At 44.7% G+C, this 26,011-nt stretch overlaps 1 protein-coding gene across 7 annotated transcripts; it reads right to left on the bottom strand.

Moving 5' to 3' along the window:
* Positions 1-450: 450 nt before the first annotated feature.
* On the bottom strand, positions 451-25,771 carry ZSCAN20 (zinc finger and SCAN domain containing 20). 7 transcript variants are annotated; one of them, XM_067725385.1, is made up of 9 exons: positions 25,687-25,729; positions 24,507-24,559; positions 19,202-19,726; positions 15,974-16,160; positions 15,556-15,632; positions 15,194-15,278; positions 13,081-13,773; positions 5,392-5,820; positions 451-4,820 (listed from the first exon to the last, which is right to left on the bottom strand). In XM_067725385.1, the coding sequence occupies exons 3-9, from the start codon at positions 19,673-19,675 to the stop codon at positions 3,562-3,564; spliced, it is 3,204 nt and encodes a 1,067-aa protein (XP_067581486.1). In that variant the 5' UTR covers positions 19,676-19,726; positions 24,507-24,559; positions 25,687-25,729; the 3' UTR covers positions 451-3,561. The 7 variants fall into 7 exon arrangements, with proteins under 7 accessions (XP_067581486.1, XP_067581485.1, XP_067581484.1 ...); XM_067725384.1 differs by lacking the exon at positions 24,507-24,559 and having other exon boundaries at positions 25,691-25,771; XM_067725383.1 differs by lacking the exon at positions 24,507-24,559 and having other exon boundaries at positions 25,687-25,728.
* Positions 25,772-26,011: the final 240 nt, after the last annotated feature.

The following is a 26,011-nucleotide window of genomic DNA, read 5'->3' as shown; positions in this document are numbered from 1 at the left end:
ACCTGGCTGCTACATTTTCCAGCACAGGAGGACCGAGCTGCCTGACACTCCTTCAGGCTGGGGGCTGGGGGACACGTTAAAGCTGAGGCAGCCAGGACCGTGCCTTCAGCTGCTGGGGCCAAGGCGCAAGAACGGAAACAGGCATCTAAAGCAGCCCGGTCCCGCCTTTCCCTGCCGCTACCTTAGGGTCTGCCGCCTGCTGAGTCTGTGGAATGAGTCTTGGTGGTACCCTTTAGTCACCTCCAAGGAGCCAATGCCCTTCCTGGGGTGGAGGGTACAGAAATCAAGGAAGGAGATGCAGCTCACACAAAACACCTTCCCAGGGAGGCAGGTGCCGCTTCTGTCTCCCATGACCAGGGTCTCACCTGTGGCCACGCAGGCTGAGAAACCACCCATTCTGCAGAGTGAATCTACTTCCCAAGAGCAGACTGACAGTAACAAGGCTCGGGGTGTGTCAAACCAGATGTCGGTTTATTTGAGCAGCAAAGACCTGTTGGAGGATGTCTGGGTGCCCTGGCAGAGTGATGGGTCGGGCCCCAAACATGGAAGCCACCTGAAAGGGAACTTCTTCCAAAGGAAGAGTCAGGTACACAAGGAGAGAAGGTCCTCCTGGGCCACTTTCTCTCCTGGCCCACAATGCCCTCGATTTCATGGCTGAACCTGAGTTACGAGAAAGGACCAATAGGTCATAAACATCAAAACTGTTCACTTGAGAACATGAGACACCAGCACACTTCCAAGAGCAGGGGAACGGGTGATGCTTGGGAGGGGAGAGGGCCATTATCTCACTTCTACACAGAGCTCAGCTTGGCTTCTACAGGGAAGCTGCCAGGAAATTCAGAACTACGTTGACAATTCCGGTGTCAGCAGCGATTGAGGCAGTGCCCGGAAGTTGGCTGGAGTGCGCAGGAGGTGGTGGGACTGGGGGGTAGTCTAGATCTCCTCTGAGGGGCATCTTCCTCTACACGTGGTGCTTCTCCAGTTCTGTCCCGGGCCCAGCCTTTCTGTGACTTGAACATGAAGGTAACTCCCAAGCATACAGATAACTGTCTAGTCCTAACCTCCCCCCAGCTTCAGGCCCAGATATCCAAATGCCTCCTTCGTAGTGTATCGCCTCTTGGATGTCCCTAACCAAAATGGCCCAAATTAAACTTCTGATCTTCTGCCCTCCTGCCCTATCTCCACCTCCTCCTGTGATCCCAGTTCTGAATGACAGCAGGCTCCACCAGCCACCCAGGCATCCTGGCTCTCCTCTGCTGTCCTCAATTCTACCTGTGCAACCTCTCGAATCATCGCCTCCTCTTCAACGTTACCCCTGCTCTAGTTCAGACCCTCACATTTACCTGGAATATTGCAACAGTGTCCCAACAGGCTGTCCTAACTGCAGCATAGCCAGGTTCTGTTCAGCTATTAGGTTTCAACACCGCGCATCTGACCATGTCCCCCTCAGCAGCCATGGGTCCTCCATGACCCACCCCCGCACCCTTCTAATCTGAGCTAACACTCCTCATCTCCCAATTACACCCGACTAGAGCTAAGAAGTTATGGTCCCAGCCCCACCCTGAAGCCATGCTATTTCATACCACTTGGTCTTTCCCTGGACCTCCCTTCCCTTCCTCCAGGATCCTTCCTCTTGGCTCAGGTGGTTCCCTACCCACCATCCTACTGTTGCAGTTACTGACACCTGGTGGTTCAAAGCCAGGGCTCACTCACGGGCCCTGCTCCTCAAAGGTAAGGTGAGCCAGAAGAGGTAAACCGGGAAGGGGGTGATAGGCAGTGATCCGAGGTAAGCAGGTTCTTGGGAAGCCGAGGAAGGGACTAAGGTGTGATAAGCGTCGGTGGGAGCGCCAATCTCCCCACTGACTGCTTCACAGGCAGAGTTCCACTCTTCAAGGTTCCCTCACATCTACTATCTAATAGTACTTCCCAAGTTGATGAACGAGCCAGGGTATGAACGGCATTCCCAGTATCATAGGCGGATGTCAGGAGAGGGATGCTCCTTTAAAATCCTTTGGAAACCATAGTCCTTGGCCAACATTGTTTAACCCTCCTGAGGAGAAATCCTGGAGGCCAAAGCGCTGCGAACTAGGAAACCATCCTGTGTGAACCTTTCTGATTGAGCCTGTTGGAGCTGGAGGCTGGTCTTTACGGCCAACATTTAGACAGCACTGGGTAGGTCTGGGCCAAGACGGCTCAGAGTAAGAGTGCACCATGAACCTGGATTAAGCAATAGCCTTCAAAGCCCCCTCCGCGGCACTCCACACACACCACTCCTTCCACCCCACTTCTGCCTCAGCCTTGGCGCAAAGCTTCTGCTGTGCCTGGAGGGAAAGGGCCAGGGGGCCAACACACCAGGGTGAGTGAGCACTGGCCAGCAAGCCCAGGTTTCTTAAGGTTCAACCTACGATCCAGCCAAGTCTAACAGGAAGCAGGGCTGACCCCCTGAGAATAAGGGAAATTCTTAAAAACCCCATTTCCTTAGCCAAAACTGTATCTCATTGGAAGAAACATCACTTTGGCTACATTACTGTTCCCAATCTCAACTCACCTCTGTCTCTCACCCATATTATTGTGAAGATGGAAATTCACATCAAGTGCTTTGATGAGTTCAGCCTTGCTCAAAGCACATTGCCAACTGTGAACATCCCCAGTCCTTCAATCTTCTGGGATTCTCAATGTCCATATTTGTTAAAAACAGAACTCATAGGGAATTTTAACAGAAAATGTGGTCTACAAAGTGCTTTGGCACCTGAGTTACCTGCCCCAATGTGAAAGGGGATTCAGTGAAGCAGTGAAAGCACCTCAGGCCCTAGAGACAGAGCTGGTTGAATCCTGCCTCTGCCATTTTCAGATGTGTGACCCAAGCAAGTCACTTCTCTCTTCTGGGAAATGGGGAAAATATTAGTACCTCCTGGGGCTGCTGTGAGGAGTAAATGAGATGATGTGTACAAAGTGCTTAGCACAGAGCCTGCCGAAGAGCTCGATAGATGCTGGCTACTTTTGCTATTATTAATAATGATCTAGTAATGATGTCACTGTTGTTTCTACCCTTTGATAAGCTCATGGTGGCTGCTCTAGGCCACTGATTCTCAATTATGCCCCCATCACTGGAGAGTCTCAAAGTTCTCCCAGGAGGTTACGCCCCAACGGAAAATGGCCACGTATGAGAATTTGCCAACGTACACTGATGGGGCGTGTGTACATGTGGACGGTGTGAAGGCACAGCAAGGTCTAGAATCACTGCTCAGGATCACTGATTTACCTCTAATCCCCTCAGTTACCAGTCTGGCTCAAACACTGATAAAGCTCTTACACGACAGCAAATATAAGGGCAGCCTGAGGATTGTGTGGGGTTTTTTGCAGGAGAAAAAACACATTACACTTAAGAAAAGTGCCTTCAAATCTGGATCGTTAGCATTTGTAATTCACTTCTGAATTACCTGGACTGTACCAAGGTAAGTTCCCCAGGTACACGCTAATCTTAAAAATTGGGACAGTTTCTTTCTAGCATACGTCTTAGGATCTTGGGAGATTTAAATATACGTTTTTCTCTTTTGTCTCCTATGACACCTTCCCTCCTGCATGGGTTCTCCTGTGGGCACTGAAGTGGGAGCTGTTGTTGAAATCTTTGCCACACTCCATACACTTGTAGGGTTTCTCCCCGGTGTGGATTCTCTGGTGAATAATAAGACTGGAGCTCTGGTTAAAGCATTTCCCACACTCTCTGCACTTATAAGGTTTCTCTCCTGTGTGGATTCTCTGGTGGGTAATGAGGTTGGAACGGTCACGGAAGAACTTCCCACACTCGAGGCATCTGTAGGGCTTCTCTCCTGTGTGCACCCTCTGGTGTGTGATGAGCTTGGAACGCTCCCCGAAGCATTTCCCACAGTCCGCACACTCATACGGCTTCTCCCCAGTGTGGGTTCGCTGGTGGTTGGCCAGAGTGGAGCTCTTACTGAAGCTTTTCCCACATTCGGCACATCCATATGGTTTCTCTCCCGTGTGGATTCTTTGGTGACTGATGAGGGCAGAACTCTTGGAGAAGCTTCTTCCACATTCGGAACACTGATAAAGTTTATCCCCTGAGTTGGTGCTTTGCAGTCCAGGAGAATTCAAGTTCTTACTGGCACTCTGAGTTTGTTCCAGAGATGTCTCCTCTGCTGAGTTCCTCCAGTGAGCACTAAAGGATGGGCTCTGGCCAGAGTTTTTCCCAGGCTCACCACAGTGATCAGGATTTCCTCCCAAGTGGATTCTCTGATGTTTCAGAAGGTTTGAGCTCTGGGTGAAGCCTTCCCAACATTCCCCACATTTATAGGGTTTCACCCTTGTGTGCGTTCTCTGGTGGGTGATGAGATTGGAGTGGTCACTAAAGCTTTTCCCACATTCAAGGCATTTGTAGGGCTTCTCTCCAGTGTGGATTCTCTGATGGGTATTGAAGTTGGAGCGGTCACTAAAGCTTTTCCCACATTCAAGGCATTTGTAGGGCCTCTCACCTGTGTGTATCCGCTGGTGGGCAATTAACTGTGAATTCCGGCTGAACCTTTTCACGCACGTGTCACACTTGAAGGGTTTCTCTGCAAGGTACAGGCCTTGATGATCGATGAGTTTTTCTAAGTCCTCTTCAGAAGAACATTCTTCCCACTGATCCTGGGATGGATTTCCCCACTGCCCTTTACCTTCGTTTTCATTTTCACTGTCTTCCCCCCAATCATGAGGGTAGCAATCATCCTCTGCAGTACACTTTGATAAGGCTCCAGGCAAATCTTCAAAGATGTCTTGCTCTGAAATCTGGTCTTCACCCTCATGCCTCATCTCAAAACCTGAAAGAATGGACAGAAATGCATTCATTAGTTAGTGTTTATTTATACATATGGATCTTGTGTCTTGTGAATTTGGCTAACATGAATTTGTACTTATATTTTATATCTCACAGCTTATAAATGTGACTAACATGAAATTGATCAAGTTTCCGTGCACACATGCATTTCTGACCTGTAAAGCTTAGGAACAGAGTTTGGGACATGCTAACTCCACCAAGGGAGCCGTAAGCCCCAGCCCAAGCAGCCAGCTGTCAGTCTCCCTGGCCAGCTACCCTATCCCACTACTGAACAATGAACACTTTCTTCTGGTACATTCAGTATGGCCTATGTCATATGAGATTGAATAAACTCTATAACTTCCCAGATGAATCCAAGTAAAATCTAGACTGACTACTTTTCTTATTTAGGGGATTACACTAAGCTAGAGACTGGATAATCTCAGCGAAGCACAAATCCTTAACTTATTCAATTTCATTCTCTCTTTTAGTTCAGAGAAAAGAAATGTGCCTGGCTTCCACACTCTCTCTGCATGCTTGCAGATTTTGTGGACATCTAATTACTCCAAGCTTACCAGTGTCTGGGGTTTTAGGACCTGGGGTTGGAGATCTGATGGCATCTTCACCTGCCATTTCATCCCAGGCCTCCTGGTTGACAACCTGGGTACCACTCTCCCCAGAAGTAGGAAGACCCACTGCCTCCTTGCTGGTCCCCATGTCTCTAACCGCAGTCCGAGCCCTCATCAGCGAGTCCAGCTCCTCATAGAAGGGGCAGGTCCCAGGTGGGTGGCTGCTCTTGGCTTTTCGGTAGCTTCGAAGGAGGTTTTTGAATCTGTAGCGACACTGCTCCAGGGTCCGCAGGAAGCCCTGTGCACACAGCCGCTCTGCAATGGCCCGGTACACCTGGCTGTTCTGGTGACAAGTGCGAAGCTTCTCAGAGAATGGGGACTCACTGAGAATGGTCAGGAAGGCCTTGGTCTCCTCGTAGCCCCAGTGCACACCTGCTGTCAGGAGTGAAGAGTTCAGAATTGAGAGACTTGATGAGATTTGCCTAGGTCATCAGGGATGGGGTCACCTGCCCTGCTAAACACCTAGGCACTCTGGAAATCGTCCAGGTGCCTGGCACACCAGCAAAGAATATACCCTTGTTTCTCAAGGCTGTGCCAGGGCTTCCCATCCCCACCCCCTTCTAAGAGACTCTATTAACATTTAAGAGTCTTGGCTAAAGGGGAGGATTTAAGTGGCCATATTATACCAGTTGACCCACGTTCCTGGCTTCAGCTGATTGGTTCAGGGAAAGGCCTGTAACTGAGATACAAGACACTGTCTCTGTACCCATTCAATACATGTGCTCTACTTTATTTATTTATTTATTGGGGTTTTTTTTGGTTTTTAAAATTTTTATTTATTTTTTTAAACACCAGATTCTTATTAGTTATCCATTTTATACATATTAGTGTATACATGTCAATCCCAATCTCCCAATTCATCCCACCACCACCCCCCAACACCACCACTTTCCCCTCTTGGTGTCCATACGTTTGTTCTCTGCATCTGCGTCTCAATTTCTGCCCTGCAAACCAGTTCATCTGTACCATTTTTCTAGGTTCCACATATATGCATTAATATACCATATTTGTTTTTCTCTTTCTGACTTACTTCACTCTGTATGACAGTCTCTAGATCCATCCATATCTTTACAAATGATCCAATTTCATTCCTTTTTATGGTTGAGTAATATTCCATTGTATATATGTACCACATCTTCTTTACTCCTTCATCTGTAGATGGGCATTTAGGTTGCTTCCATGTTCTGGCTATTGTAAATAGTGTTGCAATGAACATTGGGGTGCATGTGTCTTTTTGAATTATGGTTTTCTCTGGGTATATGCCCAGTAGTGGGATTGCTGGGTCATATGGTAATTCCATTTTTAGTTTTTTAAGGAACCTCCATACTGTTCTCCATAGTGGCTATATCAATTTATATTCCCACCAACAGGGCAAGAGGGTTCCCTTTTCTCCACACCCTCTCCAGCATTTGTTGTTTGTAGATTTTCTGATGATGCCCATTCTAACTGGTGTGAGGTGATACCTCATTGTAGTTTTGATTTGCATTTCCCTAATAATTAGTGATGTTGAGCAGCTTTTCATGTGCTTCTTGGCCATCTGTATGTCTTCTTTGGAGAAATGTCTATTTAGATCTTCTGCCCATTTTTGGATTGGGTTGTTTGTTTTTTTAATATTGAGCTGAATGAGCTGTTTATATATTTTGGAGATTAATCCTTTGTCCATTGATTCATTTGCAAATATTTTCTCCCATTCTGAGGGCTGTCTTTTCATCTTGTTTGTAGTATCCTTTGCTTTGCAAAAACTTTTAACTTTCATTAGGTCCCATTTGTTTATTTTTGGTTTTATTTCCATTATTGTAGGAGGTGGATGAAAAAAGATCTTGCTGTGATTTATGTCAAAGAGTGTTCTTCCGATGCTTTCCTCTAAGAGTTTTATAGTGTCCGGTCTTACATTTAGGTCTCTAATCCATATTGAGTTTATTTTTGTGTATGGTGTTAGGGAGTGTTCTAATTTCATTCTTTTACATGTAGCTGTACAGTTTTCCCAGCACCACTTATTGAAGAGACTGTCTTTTCGCCATTGTATATCCTTGCCTCCTTTGTCATATTTTAGTTGACCACAGGTGCGTGGTTTTATCCCTGGGCTTTCTATCCTATTCTATTGATCTATATTTCTGTTTTTGTGCCAGTACCATATTGTCTTGATTATTGTAGCTTTGTTGTATAGTCTGAAGTCCAAGAGCCTGATTCCTCCAGCTCCGTTTTTTTCCTTCAAGACTGCTTTGGCTATTCAGGGTCTTTTGTGTCTCCATACAAATTTTAAGAGTTTTTGTTCTAGTTCTGTAAAAAATGCCCTTGGTAATTTGATAGGGATTGCATTGAATCTGTAGATTGATTTGAGTAGTATAGTCATTTTCACAATACTGATTCTTCCAATCCAAGAACATGGCATATCTCTCCGTCTGTTTGTATCATCTTTAATTTCTTGCAACAGTGTCTTATAGTTTTCTGCATACAGGTCTTTTGTCTCCCTAGGTAGGTTTATTCCTAGGTATTTTATTCTTTTTGTTACAATTGTAAATGGGAGTGCTTCCTTAATTTCTCTTTCACATTTTTCGTCATTAGTGTACAGGAATGCAAGAGATTTTTCTGCATTAATTTTGTATCCTGTGACTTTACCAAATTCATTGATTAGCTCTAGTAGTTTTCTGGTGGCATCTTTAGGATTCTTTATATATAGTATCATGTCATCTGCAAACAGTGACAGTTTTACTTCTTCTTTTCCAATCTGTATTCCTTTTATTTCTTTTTCTTATCTGATTGCCATGGCTAGGACTTCCAAAACTATGTTGAATAATAGTGGTGAGAGTGGGTATCCTTGTCTTGTTCCTGATCTTAGAGGAAATGGTTTCAGTTTTTCACCATTGAGAATGACGTTTGCTGTGGGTTTGTCGTATATGGCCTTTATTATGTTGAGGTAGGTTCCCTCTATGCCCACTTTCTGGAGAATTTTTATTATAAATCGGTGTTGAATTTTGTCAAAAGCTTTTTCTGCATCTATTAAGATGATCATACGGTTTTTCTTTTTCAATTTGTTAATGTGGTGTATCACATTGATTGATTTGCATATATTGAAGAATCCATGCATCCCTGGGATAAATCCCACTTGATCATGGTGTATGATCCTTTTAACGTGTTGTTGGATTCTGTTTGCTAGTATTCTGTTTGTTACTTGAGGATTTTTGCATCTATATTCATCAGTGATTTTGGTCTGTAATTTTCTTTATTTGTGATATCTTTCTCTGGTTTTGGTATCAGGGTGATGGTGGCCTCATAGAACGAGTTTGGGAGTGTTCCTTCCTCTGCAATTTTTTGGAAGAGTTTGAGAAGGATGGGTGTTAGCTCTTCTCTAAATGTTTGACAGAATTCACCTGTGAAGCCATCTGGTCCTGGACTTTTGTTTGTTGTAAGGTTTTTAATAACAGGTTTAATTTCATTACTTGTGATTGGTCTGTTCATATTTTCTATTTCTTCCTGGTTCAGTCTTGGAAGGTTATACCCTTCTAAGAATTTTGTCCATTTCTTCCAGGTTGTCCATTTTATTGGCATAGAGTTGCTTGTAGTGATCTCTTAGGATGCTTTGTATTTCTGCGGTGTCTGTTGTAACTCCTCTTTTTTCATTTCTAATTTAATGATTTGAGTCCTCTCGCTCTTTTTCTTGATGAGTCTGACTAATGGTTTATCAATTTTGTTTTTCTTCTCAAAGAACCAGCTTTTAGTTTTATTGATCTTTGCTATTGTTTTCTTGGTTTCTATTTCATTTATTTCTGTTCTGATCTTTATGATTTCTTTCCTTCTGCTAACTTTGGGTTTTGTTTGTTCTTCTTTCTCTAGTTCTTTAGGTGGAAGGTTAGATTGTTTATTTGAGATGTTTGCTGACTCTTGAGGTAGGATTGTATTGCTATAAACTTCCCTCTTAGAACTGCTTTTGCTGCATCACATAGGTTTTGGATTGTCGTATTTTCATTGTCATTTGTTTCTAGGTATTTTTTGATTTCCTCTTTGACTTCTTCAGTGATCTCTTGGTTATTTAGTAACGTATTGTTTAGCCTTCATCCGTTTGTGTTTTTTATGTTTATTTCCCTTAATTGATTTCTGATCGCATAACGTTGTGGTCAGAAAAGATGCTTGATATGATTTCAATTTTCTTACATTTACTGAGGCTTGATTTGTGACCCAAGATGTGATCAATCCTGGAGAATGTTCCATGTGCACTTGAGAAGAAAGTGTAATCTGCTGTTTTTGGATGCAATGTCCTATTAATATCAATTAAATCTATCTGGTCTATTGTGTCATTTAAAGCTCTTGTTTCCTTATTAATTTTTTGTTTGCATGATCTGTCCATTGGTGTAAGTGAGGTGTTAAATTCCCCCACTATTATTGTGTTATTGTCAATTTCCTGTTTTATAGCTGTTAGCAGTTGCCTTATGTATTGAGGTGCTCCAATGTTGGGTGCATTTATTTATAATTTTTATATCTTCTTCTTGGATTGATCCCTTGATCATTATGTAGTGTCCTTCTTTGTCTCTTGTAACATTCTTTAAAGTCTATTTTGTCTGATACGAGTATTGCCACTCCAGCTTTCTTTTGATTTCCATTTGCATGGAATATCTTTTTTCCATCCCCTCACTTTCAGTCTGTATGTGTCCCTAGGTCTGAAATGGGTCATTGGTAGACAGCATGTATATGGGTCTTGTTTTTGTATCCATTCAGCGAGCCTGTGTCTTTTGGTGTCTTTAATCCATTCACGCTTAAGGTAATTATCGATATGTATGTTCCTATTACCATTTTCATAATTGTTTGGGGTTTGTTTTTATAGGCTCTTTTCTTCTCTTGTGTTTCCCACTTAGAGAAGTTCATTTAGCATTTGTTGTAGGGCTGGTTTGGTGGTGCTGAATTCTCTTAGCTTTCACTTGTCTGTAAAGCTTTTGATTCTTAGCTTTTGCTTGTCTGTAAAGCTTTTGATTTATCCATCGAATCTGAATGAGATCCTTGCCAGGTAGAGTAATCTTGGTTCTAAGTTCTTCCCTTTCATCACTTTAAGAATGTCATGCCACTCCCTTCTGGCTTGTAGAGTTTCTGCTGAGAAATCAGCTGTTAACTTTATGGGAGTTCCCTTGTATGTTATTTGTCGTTTTTCCCTTGCTGCTTTCAATAATTTTTCTTTGTCTTTAATTTTTGCCAATTTGATTACTATGTGTCTCGGCGTGTTTCTCCTTGGGTTTATCCTGTATGGGACTCTCTGCGCTTCCTAGACTTGGGGGGCTATTTCCCTTCCCATGTTAGGGAAGTTTTTGAGTATAATCTCTTCAAATATTTTCTCGGGTCCTTTCTCTCTCTCTTCTCCTTCTGGGACCCCTATAATGTGAGTGTTGTTGTGTTTAATGTCCCAGAGGTCTCTTAGGCTGTCTTCATTTCTTTTCATTCTTTTTTCTTTATTCTGTTCCACAGCAGTGAATTCCACCACTCTGTCTTCCAAGTCACTTATCCGTTCTTCTGCCTCAGTTATTCTGCTACTGGTTCCTCCTAGTGTATTTTTCATTTCAGTTTTTGTATTGTTCATCTCTGTTTGTTTGTTCTTTAATTCTTCTAGGTCTTTGTTAAACATTTCTTGCATCTTCTCGATCTTTGTCTCCATTCTTTTTCTGAGGTCCTGGATCATCTTCACTATCATTAGTATGAATTCTTTTTCTGGAAGGTTGCCTATCTCCACTTCATTTAGTTGTTTTTCTGTGGTTTTATCTGGTTCCTTCATCTGGTACATAACCCTCTGTCTTTTCATCTTATCTATCTTTCTGTGAATGTGGTCTTTGTTCCACAGGCTGAAGGACTGTAGTTCTTCTTGCTTCTATTTTCTGCCCGCTGGTGGATTAGGCTATCTAAGAGGCTTGTATAAGTTTACTCTCTACTTTATGAATTGCCTTTTTAACAAACATGGGAACTGAGAATCCCTAAAGACATAAGTGGACTCCAGATAATCTTACAATAGAGTCCAACTGAGATCCCTTTCCTCTTTTGTGGAAGAAGGAAAAGGAGGTGGTCTATTTTCATTTCCTCTGCATCTAAATGATGCAACCAGGGAGGCAGCATGGTGGAGGGAAAACCAAATAAAATTGGAGGTGGGATCCCTGGGCTCTGGTCTCGACACTTCACAGCTTGGGCTTCTGTATTTCCAGTTTTACAGGGACTGGGTGTTTCCCTAGCATCAGCTGTTCAAGTATATACTGTCATGATTTCTGCTCTATCTATTAAATATTTCACTCAACATCTTTCTTTGCCTAAATTTACTATTTGTGAAATCACCTGTTGATGTGCTCATACACATTAAAATTAAAAGTTCACTCAGGTAACACTTATGATCATCCCCATACTACCAGTGACACACTCTGGGAAATACTGAATTAGCTCTTTAAGGTCGCTTAAGGTTTTAAAAGTGTTTGCTTCTTTTTGCACAGCAAAGTAAACCACCAACAAAAGGAAAAGACAAACTACTGAATGCGAGAAAATATTTGCAAATGATATGACCAATAAGGGATTAATATCCAACATATATAAAAAAGCATAGGTCAAAATAGCAAATAATTTAAAAAATGTGCAGAAGAACTGAATAGACATTTTTCCAAAGAAGAAATGCAGGTGGCCAACATGCACATGAAAAGATGCTCAATATTGCTAATCATCAGGGAAATGCAAATCAAAGCTATAATGAGATATCACCTCACACCTGTCAGAATGGCTGGTATCAAATAGTCTACAAATAACAAATATTGGCGAGGATGTGGAAATAAGGGAACCCTAGTGTACACTGTTTGTGGGAATGTAGATCGGTGCAGCCACTGTGGAAAACAGTATGGAGGTGTCTCAAAAAACTAAAAATAGAACTACCATGTGACCCAGCAATTCCACTCCTGGGTATATATCCAAAAAAACAAAGAAACTAATTTGAAAAGATACATACACCCCAATACTCATAGCAGAACTATTTATAATTGCAAAGACATGGAAACGACCTAAATGTCTGTCAACAGATGAATGGGTAAAGAAGATGTGGAATATATATATACAATGGAATACTATTCAGCCATAAAAATGAACAAAATTTTGCCATTTGCAGCAACGTGAATGGATTTGGAGAGCATTATGCTAAGTGAAATAAGTTCAGACAGAGAAAGATAAATACTGTATGTTATCACTTATATGTGGAATCTAAAAAATAGAACAAACTGGTGAATATAACAAAAAAGAAGCAGACTCACAGATATAAGAGAGCAAACTAGTAGTTACCAGTGGGGAGGGGCAAATATATGGGTGGGGAATGGGAGGTACGAACTATTAGGCATAAGATAAGTCAAGGATGTATTGCACAACATGGGGAATATAGCCAATAATTTTGTAATAACTTTAAATGGAAAGTAACCTTTAAAAATTGTAAAAAAATTAAAAAAAAAATTTAAGTGTTTGCTTCTATAACTAAGAAAACTCAAACAAGCAGAACTGATCATAGGAGAGAGAACAGGAGCTTGAGGATGACCTACTCTAGCAGCATCACTCCAGACTGTGCCCTGAACTACAGAGCAGAGGTTTGGTTGGTGAGAGGGTTGGAATCTGGATCCGATTAAGCCCCAATGTTCTTACCAATACGACTCTGGAGCAGAGCTGGGCCCCCTGGAATCCTGGGTCTGTGGACGAACTCTTCAGTGGCCAGGTGACTGTCATCACCATTACAGTCGTCCGTTGTTTCCTCAGGCTCCCAGCCCCCTTCCTCCTGCTCATCCACCTCCATGTCACTGTCCCCCAGCCTGGGGAGAGCCACAGCCTCTCCTGGGCCATCTGAGGCTCTGATGGCCGTCCGAGCCCTCACCAGGGCCTCCAGCTCCTCATAGAAGGGGCAGGTCCCCGGCGGGTGGCTGCTCTTGGCTTTCCGGTAATTCCGTAGGAGATTTTTGACTCTGTAGCGACACTGCTCCAGGGTCCGCAGGAAGCCCTGTGCCCTCAGCCTTTCTGCAATGGCCCGGTACACCTGGCGGTTCTGGTGACAAGTCCGGAGTTTTTCAGAAAAAGGAGACTCACTCAAAATTGCCAGGAAAGTCTTAGTCTCCTCATAGCTCCAGTGCACACCTGATACTTTCACATCCTCCACGTCCCACTGATATCGTTCTTCCCAGGCCTTGGAATCCCTCCAGGCCAATGCCTGAGCTGGTTTTGTCTGCTCAGTATCCCAGCTGTAATCTTCAGGGTTCTTTTGTCCAGAATTTACAAATCTTGGACCCCAAAATTCTGGTCCTTGCTCTTGCTGGGAGATGATGGTTGGTTTTGAAACTGGAACTCCTATACAAAAGGAAGAAAAGACATGATTAAGTAGAAATGATCTGTTGAGCAAGGCGTTTGTCTAAGAAGTCCTTGAAACATTTGCCTGCAAGAAACTAAAGAGAAATTCCCAAGCTAATCCCTTAAGAAGTCTGGAAAGAAAGGGAGAGGTAACTAGAGGTAATCTCATCAGAAATATATTGACCTGTATGCTTTGTTCATTTGCTTTTTGGTTGGTGTTATGAAATACATCATGCAAAAGAGTCACTGTTACTGGTTCACAGATGGGCACATGCCCTAAATTAGTCAAATCAGAATAAATTTAACAGTTGGAGGAAAGGTTATGTGTGGTGTGAGTCTCTCTTGCTAGGAACTTGAGGTCTCAAATGCCATTGGCATCCACCTTTTGCCTATGACAAAAAATACCTTTAATATGAAGCTGACACAAAGAATGGCAGAGCAGACAGAAAGAAAGAACCCAGGTCCGCTGTGAAGTTGCTGAGCCAATATGTACTGTGGTTGGAGCATACCCTCCTCTGGACTTCCAATACTGTGAGAAAATAAATTTCCATATTTCTCAAAACACTTAGCTGTGTTTAAAGGACAAATGTCCCAATAGCTCCCAACCACAGCAAATAGGAAGGCTTTAATTAAAATAGATATTTGAAGAAAACTAGATGAAAGAGTTTAGAGCTAAAAGAGGCTTAAGGATTCTGTAGTTCAGCATTTCCCAAAGGTTGTTCCTTTGAAAACTATTTTCCCCAGATATCATGTGTAAAAAGGGCACACTTTTCATCATGTGTAAAAAGGATACAGTGCCCAGCAAGTAGCCAACAGCTCCTAGTGTCTTACTTTACTGCCGTGAGTCAGACCTGCCACTGTCTCTCTACCTTATCCCACTCTCACGTCTAACTCTCCTCTTACTGATCCCAGGCTCCATGGGGAAATGTTCATTATTGTTTGACTTCCTGTGAAAATGTGCCTAAAGAGAAAGGGGTCTGTGCTGGTCATAAGGGCTTCAAGTATTTTGAGCCCTGTGATATTTATTTCTCATTGTTGTTTAAACACGTCAGTCTCCTGGGCTTAGTTCACTTGACTCTGCCCCGAGAGATGGACCTTGTTTGATGCTGAAAAGACTGGGTTTCTGGGCCAGCAGGCTGGGCGCAGCCCTGGGACGGTGGTGAATGTACTAAGGAAATAAAAGATAATGAGCGCTGAGAGGGCAGGCTCTTGGCAGCCAGCCTGCCGGCCCAGAAAACCAGGCCCCACACCCCGTCCCTGCTGCCACAGTGCTGGCCACAAAGAGCACGTCTTCTCCCTAGGTCTGAAATTCCAGAGACTTCACAGAGCCATGAGTCTTAGGGAGTGATGAAACACTCCTTGGGAACTGAGTATACTGGAAACCCGAGCGTATCTTATTCAGAGGGCACTGTTTCCTTACCCAGGGGCAGGCCGTTCCCACAGCTGTCTACTGGGGGGTCCTTGCAGAACTCCTTCTCAGCGTGTCTGACGGGACCCAGGGCTTCCTGCGGGATGTACAACAGAAGGACGTCAAATGTCACTGACCCTTTAAAACAGCCTGGGAGTCCCACCAGGCCCCAGGAAATATAATGGACACAGCGACACCATGTGTGAGGCTAGCATCCTAAGGAGCAGCTTGACCCAGGAGAGGCCCAGTGGACGGGGGATGAGGGGCAGAGGCTCGCACCCTGCACCCGACAGCAGGGCAGAGAGAGAAGAGAGGAGCAGGGCAAGGGCACAGGAGAAGTAATGACAGGAAAGGAGGAACAAACAGCAGCTTACCTGAGACTCCACTGTCACCTCCCAATCTCCAACGCTTCCCATCTTTGGTAGAGTAGGGACTCGGGGAATGAGGACAGCTGAGGAGGAGAAAATATCTCTGAAACCCAAGCTCTGGTTCTCAAAAAACCACCTCCCTCTCAGGTCCAGCTTTCCTAAACCCTTGCTTGGATCAAACTGAGACTCTTCCTGTAGCCAGCGCAGACTTCCACTTTCTTTCCTTCTAGAGTATCTAGCTCCTAAGCTGCCATGTGTGAGATGTCAGCCCTGAACTCCTACGATCACCAGCCTGCCCCAGGCCCAGCCTGAACCTGCTACATGATTCAGCTACAGTGGGGTATGCTAACACCATTGGGAGCTTCATCTTCTTACTTCTCAGGGTGTCCATCAGTCACTACTGTCCCTGACTCTTGGTACTCACCACTCTCTTTCAAGGGCTGTAGTGCCATCTTGGTGTCTAGACGCTTGGGAAGGTCAGGACATGGATTCTTCACCCACTGCTTCTGGGACTGTCCCTCGGGCCAGTGATCTGCTGTCCACAGCTGGAAGCTCTGAGATTCCTTCACTGTCTTTAAGGACCTGGTCTCTTCTGCACACAGTTCCAGTTCCTACACACAGACAGCCAAAATTCCCAACCATAAGTTCAATAACTGGTAGGGCAGGGCATGTTCTTTTGAGTACAGCTGTGGTTCAGAGGTTAACAGGCTCTTTTTAAAAACCAAAGATGGCTTAACGTTTGACGACAAAGCCATCAGACTAATTTCAGTAAACATACCAGCATTTATACCACCAAATGAGTACCTTCTATTCAACACAGAAAGGCTATGCAAGTGTCTAAATGAGGCCACTATTACTCAAAACATTTTTGAATCATAACAAGATAAATTATGTAAAACTTTTGTGACATTAAAATAAAGATAAAAGTTAACCAGGTATATGTTAAAAGGCAAAAGGAAGCATAAAAGCAGATACAACTATAACTCTAAATGTAATTGCTCTAAATATTCCTGCTGAAAGGCAAAGAAAATTCAAAGAATTGTTGATGGAATCTTAAAATGAAATGAAAGAATGTGCTGTTTCAGAAAGGCACATCTGATCTCAAAACAGAGAGATACGCAGGGATAAGGCACTGTAACTCAAAAAGAAAACAGAAGTGGCAATTTTAATTTCAATGTAGAAGTTTAGGCAAAAAAGTACTCAGAGATATGGAGAATATACATATAATAAAAGGAAATACTCAATTAAGAGATAACATTACCCAATTCAGCTCTATCAATCATAAAGCTAATTTCTTATCTCTCTCTCAATTGGTTCCAAATTCAGAGGTAGTGGTTGAGATGTTATTTCCTGGCCCTAAAACCCCAACAATAGAACAATCTCATTGTGTCACAGAAACACCTAACTTTAAAAAAAGTATTACAATTTTTTCAATAGGCATTTTCAATACTCACATCGTTCAAAAATAGAAAATATACACAAGGATATAATCAGTGAAAATACCCCATCCCCACCTGTCTCCATTCCACCTGCCCAGTATCTTCCTGGACTCCTCACCACAGGTAAACACGGTTCTTCTGCATCCTTTCAAGTTTCTTTATATACATGCAACTGTAAATATATTTTCTTATTTTCCCCATTTTTACACAAAAGATAGCAACTATATATATATACATTGCCCTGAACCTTATTATTTTTACCCAAAATAATATCCGTCTTCATCAAACTTTCTTATTGAGTTTGCCAAACTTCACTCCAAAAATCTTTTGGCCAATCTGAAAACTCAAATCCGCTCTCACAGAGAGGAACTTTGTCTTTGAGAAGATATATAAGAATGGGCCATGATCATCAAAAGCCATTCCCAGTGAGGGGACCCAACAATGTCCTGTGTGGTTCACAGAGAGAAAACACCTGTTTATCAACATTTTAAGAAAATAATAACTTTGTGTTCAAGATAAAAATAACTTTGTTATGGTTACAATCTTATAACCCACAGAAGTACTGTGGACTAGACTCAACAATAATCCTCACTCCCAGCCCTAGCTCCTCCAACTATTGCTACACCTAAGCAAAGATTCTCCTTCTATGGATGGTCATTGTAGACACAGAAAGAAGTAGATTCAAGTGACAATCAGGAGGCAAAAATTCAGTAGGATATTGGTTGGGGTAAGGTGAATTAAGAATCCATCAAATGTGGTACATATATACAATGGAATACTACTCAGCCATAAAAAAGAATGAAATAATGCCATCTGCAGCAACATGGATGCAACTAGAGATTATCATACTAAGCGAAGTAAGTCAGAAAGAGAAAGACAAATACCATACAATATTACTTATATATATGGAATCTAAAATATGACATAAATGAACCTATCTACGAAGCAGAAACAGACTCACAGACATAAAGAACAGACTTGTGGTTGCCAAAGGGAGGGGAGTCAGGGGAGAGATGGATTGGGAGTTTGGGGTCAGCAGATGCAGACTATTATATATAGAATGGAAAAACAACAAGGTCCTACGGTATAGCACAGGGAACTATATTCAGTATCCTGTGATAAACCATAATGGAAAATAATATAAAAAAGAATGTATATATATGTATAACTGAGTCACTTTGCTGTAGAGCAGAAATTAACACAACATTGTAAATCAACTGTACTTCAGTAAAAAAAAAAATCCATCAAAAATGCCTGTGCACCACACTAAAACCTGCACATGGATGTGTATAGCCACTTTATTCACAATTGCCAAAACCTGGAAGCAACCAAGAGGTCCTTGAGTAGGTGAATAGACAAATAAACCATGGTACATCCAGACAATGGAATATTATTCAGCACTGAGAAGAAATGAGCTATCAAGCCATGAAAAGGCATGGAGGAACCTTAACGCACATTACAAATTGAAAAGAGCCAATCTGAAAAGGCTATACACTGTATGAGTCCAACTATATGACATTCTGGAAAAGGCAAAACTATGAAGATAGTAAAAAGATCTGTGGCTTTGTGGTTGCCAGAAATTAGGGGGAAAGGAGGGATGAATAGGTGGAGCACAGACGATTTTCAGGGCAGTGAAACGATTCTGTACGATACTATAATGGTGGACACAGGCCGTTATACATTTGTCCACATCCACAGAATGTACAGCACCCAGAGTGAACCCTAACATAAACATAGTCTGTATTTCTGTCTACCGACATTACTGCTGTAGGCATCCAAAGCGATCACATATGTAAAAAGATTCTGTTAAGTATAAAACACAATACAAATTAAATGTACTGTGAATACGGTACTGAGAGGCGGCTTAGAGCAGTGGTTACAAATCCTGGCTTCAGAATCAGACTGCCTGAATTCAAATCCTGCCTCTACCATCTAGTAGCCAGTGACCTTGAGCCAACTACCTTTCTCTCTCCCTTGCTTCAGTCTCCTCATGGGTAAAATTAGGCTAACGGTATCTATCTCATTTAACTGGTGACAGGATTAAATGAGTTACTACATGGAAAGCACTTAGTACAGTGCCTGGTACATGGTACTGTTCAATAAATGTCAGATGCTTGATAATATTATTATTGTGGTTTTGGCAATTATCAACCTAGCTGCAGCCCCACTACCTTGCCCGACCTGTTCCTTGGAGAACAGACTATTTGCCTCACCTGCTGTCCCGCGGCCCGCGCCTCTCGGTGCCAATCCTCCACCAGGGCCACCGCCTCCTCGCCACTCTCAGGGTGGCGCGCCTGTACCCAGGCCTGGACCTCCCTGGGTAAGATAGTCAGGAACTGCTCCAGCACCAGCAACTCCAGTATCTGCTCTTTGAGGCGGATCTCCGGCCTCAGCCAGTGACAGCAGAGTGCCCAGAGCTGGCTGAAGGCCTCGTGGGGTCCCGCCGCATCCCTGTACCGGAACTGCCTGAAGCGCTGGCGGGAGGCCTCGGGGCCAGGGACAGGGTCATGGTCCTTCTCCCGGGGTTGGGAGTCCGGTCTCCACGAGTCCTCCTCCAGCTTGACAATCAAGAGTTCTTCAGGCTCTGGTGGCGGGGAGGCCTGGGCCCGGGCTTCCAGGGCTACAGCCATGGTCTCGCCTGGATGCCTCCTTTCAGCTGGCCGTCCTTGTCCAGCGTCTTCCTGCATCTGTAGTGTGTCCTCAAGGGGCTCCTGGGAAAGGAAATGCTCCCCCAGCCTCTGAAGGCAGAAAGACAAGGGACAGTGTGAGCAAGAGGACCAGCAGCCTCACCTTCCCCACTCCCCACACACCTTCCACTGCTCTGCGTGGGGTGGGACTGCTAAGAAACACCCTTTCCCGTAAGCAGGAAGTTAGTCCACAATCTACCACCAAACCAGCCGCCGGCACACCTTGGAGGAAGACAGCACAGTATTAAATCCTCCGGGACACCCTAAACGCCTGAGCTGGGCATCAAGGCTGCCATGATTGGTCCCAGCCCAGCCCTCCTCCCTCTACATGTGTCCCAAGTCTGACCTTCCCTCAAGTTGCTTTCCAAATGTCGCCCCCTCCATAAGGTCTTTCTTCCTGGGCCTTAAGCTTTCCTCTAAGAGTGCTCTCCTTGCAAAATCCCTCACTCTACACTCTCCCTTGGTCATCCCACCCACTTGCCATTTTTCACCATCTCTAAACTGATGACTCCCAAAGCTCCAGCCGAGACCTGTCTCCAGACTCCAAAGTCCAACCACCTACAAGGCATTTCCACTTGACTCTTTCTTAGGCACCTCCAACTCAATGGGTCAAAAACTGAATTCATCATTTTCTCTTGAAAACCTTTCCCTCTTCTGGAGCTCTCCATCCAGTGAAGGCACCACCTTCCATCAAGGTACCCATGCCAGAAACGTGGTCATCATATTTTTCCAAATTTCCCACATCCATTCATCACCAAACTGGGTCTTCTTGGCCTTCTCAGCATCTCCATCCCCAGCCAGTGTCACCTCCTTGTCCAAAAATACATCATGCTTTCACTTGATCAGCCCCCTAACTCATGTCCCTGCCTTCACTCCCCTCACCCCAACCCCTGATTCATTCTTCACACAACCAGATGAGATCAAAATCTGACCATGTCACTTCCCTGCTAAACACCCTCCACTGGCCTCCCATTGCCCTCAGGATAAAGGGCAAGCCTTGCCCAAGTCTCCACCTCATCTCTTGACCACGCTCCCACTTGGCAGGGTGTTTCAGGCACGGCTTGTGGCTCCTGCAACGGGCTGCCCTCTGAACCCTCCCACACGCCACCGTCTCCTTTGGGAACAGTCTCGTCCCTTCCTTCATGCAGCTGTTAGCTGAAATTGTACTTTTTCCAAGCAGCCCTCCCTGTGCCCTGAAACAAGATTCAATCCTCAGCCACATGCTCCCCTGCCACCTTAGGTGTTCTCTACCATTACCCTCATGATACTTCATTGTAATTATCTTACCCACTAGATCGTACGCTTCCTAAGGGACTTAGCACAGCACTCAGCACACAGAGGAAGCACTCAGTAACAGTGAAATAATGGCCAACTGATAACGGCGATGTGTCATGAAGCAAGGATTATAATTAATCACTTTCTAGATTAAAAAACAGAGAATGACCTTCTTGCTGATGTCAAAAGGAATTCTTTTCTCCTCTTTATTTCCATCTCTGTGACACTTCCCATGTTCTACATTGTACTAGAGGGCTGTGTGTACACATGTGTGTCCCCAGAAAGATTACAGCCTCACTGAGGGCAAGGAATATAGCTGACTCTTTTTTTTCACACCCCTCCCCTCCGCCACCCCACAATAAGCAAGGTGCAGTAAACACAGGAGGCTCTCAGTAAATGTTTGTTGAGTGAACGCCTGGGGGTTGCTTCTTTTACACAATGAAGACTCTGAGGACACTCACGCTGGGTTATCTGGAAAAATGAGCTCTCTGCGTCACTCCCAACAGATATAGATAACATTAAAAACACCCACTCACAGGAGGCTGCTAGCTGCTTCCAAGTGGGAATGACACAGCTGAATTGAGAATGGAGGCAGGGTGATATTTCGATTTTAGGCCATCTGACTGGACTGTCTGCAAACAGGCAAGGGTGATGAAAAATAAAGGCTTGTCCTAAGGACCTCCACACACATAGGGAGAGGCTAGGAATACAACTCATGACCACCTGGCAACTTCCTGCTTGTCCTTCAGCTACCAGCTCAATGTCACCTCTCCTGTTAAGAGTTTCTTGACATGCCCTTGTCATGCCCAGCTCCCATCCCCAGTCTCCAAAAATCACCTCCCCTCATCCTGTGTGCCCAAAGCACTTGGCACGTACTTCTAACATAGGTGTTACCTGACACTATTGTAGTTACCTGTTCTTACATCTGACAGTCCCATTAGATTGTATTGCTAGAGCCACTACTGTATCTTACCCATTTCTGCATCCACAGTGCCCAACCCAGTGTCTGATAAATAGCAGGGCCATCGGAAATTTTGGCTTTTATTAAAATGGTAAATCGGATACATCAAAAGCCTAATGGGCTATGGAAGGTCCATAACTTACATCGAGCTAAAGAATTAACCTTTCATGAAATTTCTTTTTTAACCACACCTTAATCATGCACCAGTCCAAACACATTTGCATCACTGTCTCACACGAAGACTAATTCGCCAGTCATCTGCAGAGTCCCACTATGGACCCTGCACTGTACTGGGAGCTAAAGCGCCAACAGTGAGTAAGACAAACAGTCTCCACCTTCATCAAAGTTACAGTCTAATGAGAGAGACAGTCAAGAAAGCAAGCAAAGAGGTGTATGCTCCGGCACAGAGCGGACACTAACAAAAACAGGCAATTAGTAGCCCCACCAGGCCCAAAGAGTCTCAGATAATAGGCATTTTCTTCTGGGAATACTTGAAAGTTGCAAAGGTCAGTTTCAAATACAATCTGAAAGATTTTTCTGCTACTCTCTTAGACAAATATGAATAGCAGTCTAGCCACAGAGGGAGGTCAACACAGTCAGCAAAGCAGACTTCACACAGAGCTGACAGAGGAAAAATGGACAACGGCATTCCTCAGTCCTGAGACTACCAGAAATATGGGGGCGCACTAGGATCAGCAACCTCAAAGAGTAGCCATTTACTGAGTGCCCACGGGGTGCCAGGCTTGGCGCTAAGTGTTCTACATTCATGATCTCACTGAATCTTCCAGGCAAGCAGCTGAGGAGTCATTAGTGTTGAGCTGACTTACACTGATCTGTAACTTACACATACTAAATTACGTACAAACACCAGAAAGAGAAGGAAAGGACGTAATTTAAATAGTGCAGCCAGTTCCATTCACTATGTGTCTATTCCAGAGCACGTGGTGATGATACCCATGACTCTGCTGGTCCCCAGACTGATTCAGCTCCCCCCAGCCTCTTTCCACTGAGAGTGAGCAGAGTGTCTTTCATACATTGTGGTCACTAAACACAAGCCAGCTCTTTCATCTAACGTTCAACCAATAAACCCCAGCTGTGCTATTAGCTTATTAAAAGACGGCACGTTGGTTTCTAAATGGCTCCTAGCCAAAGGATTTTCAAGCTGACTGTGATTTTTGGCTAAATGTGATTTTCACCTTCTGTGCTGACGTTAGAATATGATTAGCCCATAAGATATGACTTCACTACGTCCCCAATTCACATATAGGGAACTGAGCTTCTATGAAGATTCATGTGAGGTTCCACAACCAGCACGTGGTAGAGTTGGGATCTAAGCCCAGTTTTCTCCAGTCATTTTTCTTAACCATCACACAGAGCCTCCTCTAGGTTGGCCAGTATTCCAAACCCCTGAGAAGATGGTATGGAGAGTGCAAAGAACATGAAGGCAAGAGGGAGCAGATCAGGGTTCCAGTTCCGCTCCTGCCTTTTACCAGCTGTGTGACTTTGCACAGGTCATGTAGCCTCGGCAGCTGCCTATCTAGACTGCAGCTAACAGCCAGACTCTACTCAGCAGCTGCCCCAGGCTCCCCAATTAGTGAGATGGGAACACAGCAAAGAAACAGGGAGACTAGAATCAACGGTTACAAATTTAAATGGCTATGGGTCAGGCAATGTAAGTGAGTACACGAGTGGAGTGGGGACTGCAGCCAACTACAGAGCACCAGGACGCACATTGGCCCAGTGTTCCCAGGCCTTCCAACTTTTCCCAGAGAAGCTAGAACTCTGCAATTCTAAATGTTGGCAACCAACTCAAAATTGTTTCAAACACCATAAGGATTAAATAGAGGATGATGGTAGGCTTCACTCAGCATGGGCTGTCACTTTGCCACCTTCCAGCTAAATGATCTCAAAGGTCTCTTCCAATAGCCAGGAAGACCTAGAAAGGGTACAGATTCCTCTCAGCAATGAGGGATCTGCCAGTAAAGCCAGGATCCCTTCATAAACCCAGGGAAGCTGAGGGGCATCCTGGCTCCTGTGGATGTGGACATGGTTAGTGGGGCGCCAGCGAACAGTGGGCTGGAATAGAAGCTCTGCCCCAGTCCCATGGGAAAGGTCAAGACTAGTCTGTGACCTGCAAAAAGAAAGAAACTGGGAGTTCCCGAAGGCTATCAAGCTCACTTGGCTGACAGTCCAGGCTACTGCTTAAAGCAGCCAGACCTTACACTTACGGGCTTAAACCAGGGAGAGCAAATAGGTTTCATTCAAGGCACCAACTTCAGTCAACTGTGCTAAGGATTCTGAATCCCATGTGAGTATGTGTTGTGACCAATGAGTTGTGACTTCCAGACACAGGAGGGGGAGTAGCAGCACACACTCCGTGTATTTGCCACCGCTGGCTTAAACTCCCATAAGCACTGAATCAGCTTCCAGCAAAGACGGCCCTGACAGGCAGGAGAAGACTAAAGCTCACACCCATGGAAATCCACTGGACGAAGCAGTTTTCAAGCCTGGTATAGCAAAGCTCACCCTGGATGGTCTTTATTGACATATTCATCAAGCATTTACTGACTTATTTGATTTACATCAAGTACTTACTACTCTGGGCTGGGCAGTGGGGAAATGGAGGTGATGCAGAAACTGTTCCTGTCCTGGAGATGCACACAGTACAGTGGAAGAGACAAAAAAGGAAAAAAAAAAACCCACAGATAATTATGATCAAATGTGGTAAATGCAATAAAAGAGGTCTGTGGGAGCTGGGGTGGGGGGTGACTTGAACAAAGTAACCTTTGAGTTGGTTCTAGAACAAAGAATGGTTCTCTTAGCAGAGAATGGGGGGGGTGGGGGAGTGTATTCTCAGCAGACAGACCAGCATGTATAATGGTGGAAAACCAAACAGCCTCCCCGAGATATGGGGATAACCTTGACAACACGAAGATCAGGCTGGAAAGGGAGTTCATTAAGGGTCTTGAATGTCAGGCTAAGGTGTTCAGACTTAATTCCATAGGTGATGGGAGTTAATGAAGCTTTTTAAGTAGAAGGCCAAATCTGATTTGCGTTCAATAGATCACGGTAGCTACAATGTGTTTGTCCAAACTGGGGAGGTGAAATGGTGTAGGCTTCAGCAAAAACCCTGACAAAGAAATGTCTCAAGATACATTAAGGAAACTGAAAGATCTGAATATTCCTGGATGTGGAAGAATGCAAGAGGAATCAGAGGGCGCCTGGTAAAGTGGATGTTGGTACCATTCACTTCCATCAGGCAGAAGGAAAGAGGTGCAGGTTTGGGGAGGAACACAACAGCCGGTCCCACCCACTGAGTTCCAGAGGTCAAGACCATTAAAGAAAGTGTACGGGGGTATCAACTTTGATGTTTGTTTTAGATGAGCAGGTAGGGGCTGGAACACTATTTTTAAGGTCCGGCTTCATGCTCAGGCCCACTCACCTTCACTTCTTGTAGGGCCCCAGAGTCCTCTATCCTTCCCTATAAGGTCTCCAGACCCTTCCACCTTCAGAACCTCCCCCGGTCCCCTCACCTACACACCCTTCTAAGAACCTCCACTGCCAGGGCCTTCTATCTCCCTCCGCATCCCCGACCCCTCTATGACCCTTTCCATCTCCGGACGCTTCATCCTCTGACCGCCCCTCACCCCCACCCCACATAAAAGCTTCCTTCTCCCCTCTCACCTTCCCCGGCCCCCCGTGACACCACCAACTCCTAAGTCTCCAGCCTAGAGCCTTGAGTCTCAGCTGCCCCCGCCCCGCCACCCGGACTCACCCACCGAGACACCCACTTCACAACAGGGCGGAAGTGTTCCAGGGCTCGCGCAGGGAATGCTGGGACGCGGAGTCCGAGCGGCGCCACCCCGGGAATGGAGCATCTGGGACTACAACTCCCAGAAGGAACAGTGGGAGCGCCGGTGGGCGGCGCCCACCCCTTGCGGCCTTTCAGATGCCGTCAGCCAATAGATGCGTCACTCCTCCGGGTCCCTGGCACCGGAACAAATCGGAACAGAGTCTAAGCGTGAGGGTGGGGCCTGTTGTGATCCCGGTCCTTTCCACAAGCTCCGGGGTAACATCACCGCCCAGTGGGAGGGCATTCA

Source organism: Pseudorca crassidens, chromosome 2, assembly GCF_039906515.1.
Source record: "Pseudorca crassidens isolate mPseCra1 chromosome 2, mPseCra1.hap1, whole genome shotgun sequence".
NCBI lineage: Eukaryota > Metazoa > Chordata > Mammalia > Artiodactyla > Delphinidae > Pseudorca > Pseudorca crassidens.
This window is presented reverse-complemented; position numbering and strand designations above follow the sequence as displayed.

What these genes read in the sequence shown, in the direction of transcription:
- ZSCAN20 (XM_067725384.1), bottom strand. Translation starts at nt 19,675, where the DNA reads ATGCAGGAAGACGCTGGACAAGGACGGCCAGCTGAAAGGAGGCATCCA. An exon ending in AGGTGACAGTGGAGTCTCAG is followed by an intron (nt 15,279 to 15,555) that starts GTAAGCTGCTGT and finishes TACATCCCGCAG; the next exon opens with GAAGCCCTGGGTCCCGTCAG. An exon ending in TGGGAACGGCCTGCCCCTGG is followed by an intron (nt 13,774 to 15,193) that starts GTAAGGAAACAG and finishes CCTTTTGTATAG; the next exon opens with GAGTTCCAGTTTCAAAACCA.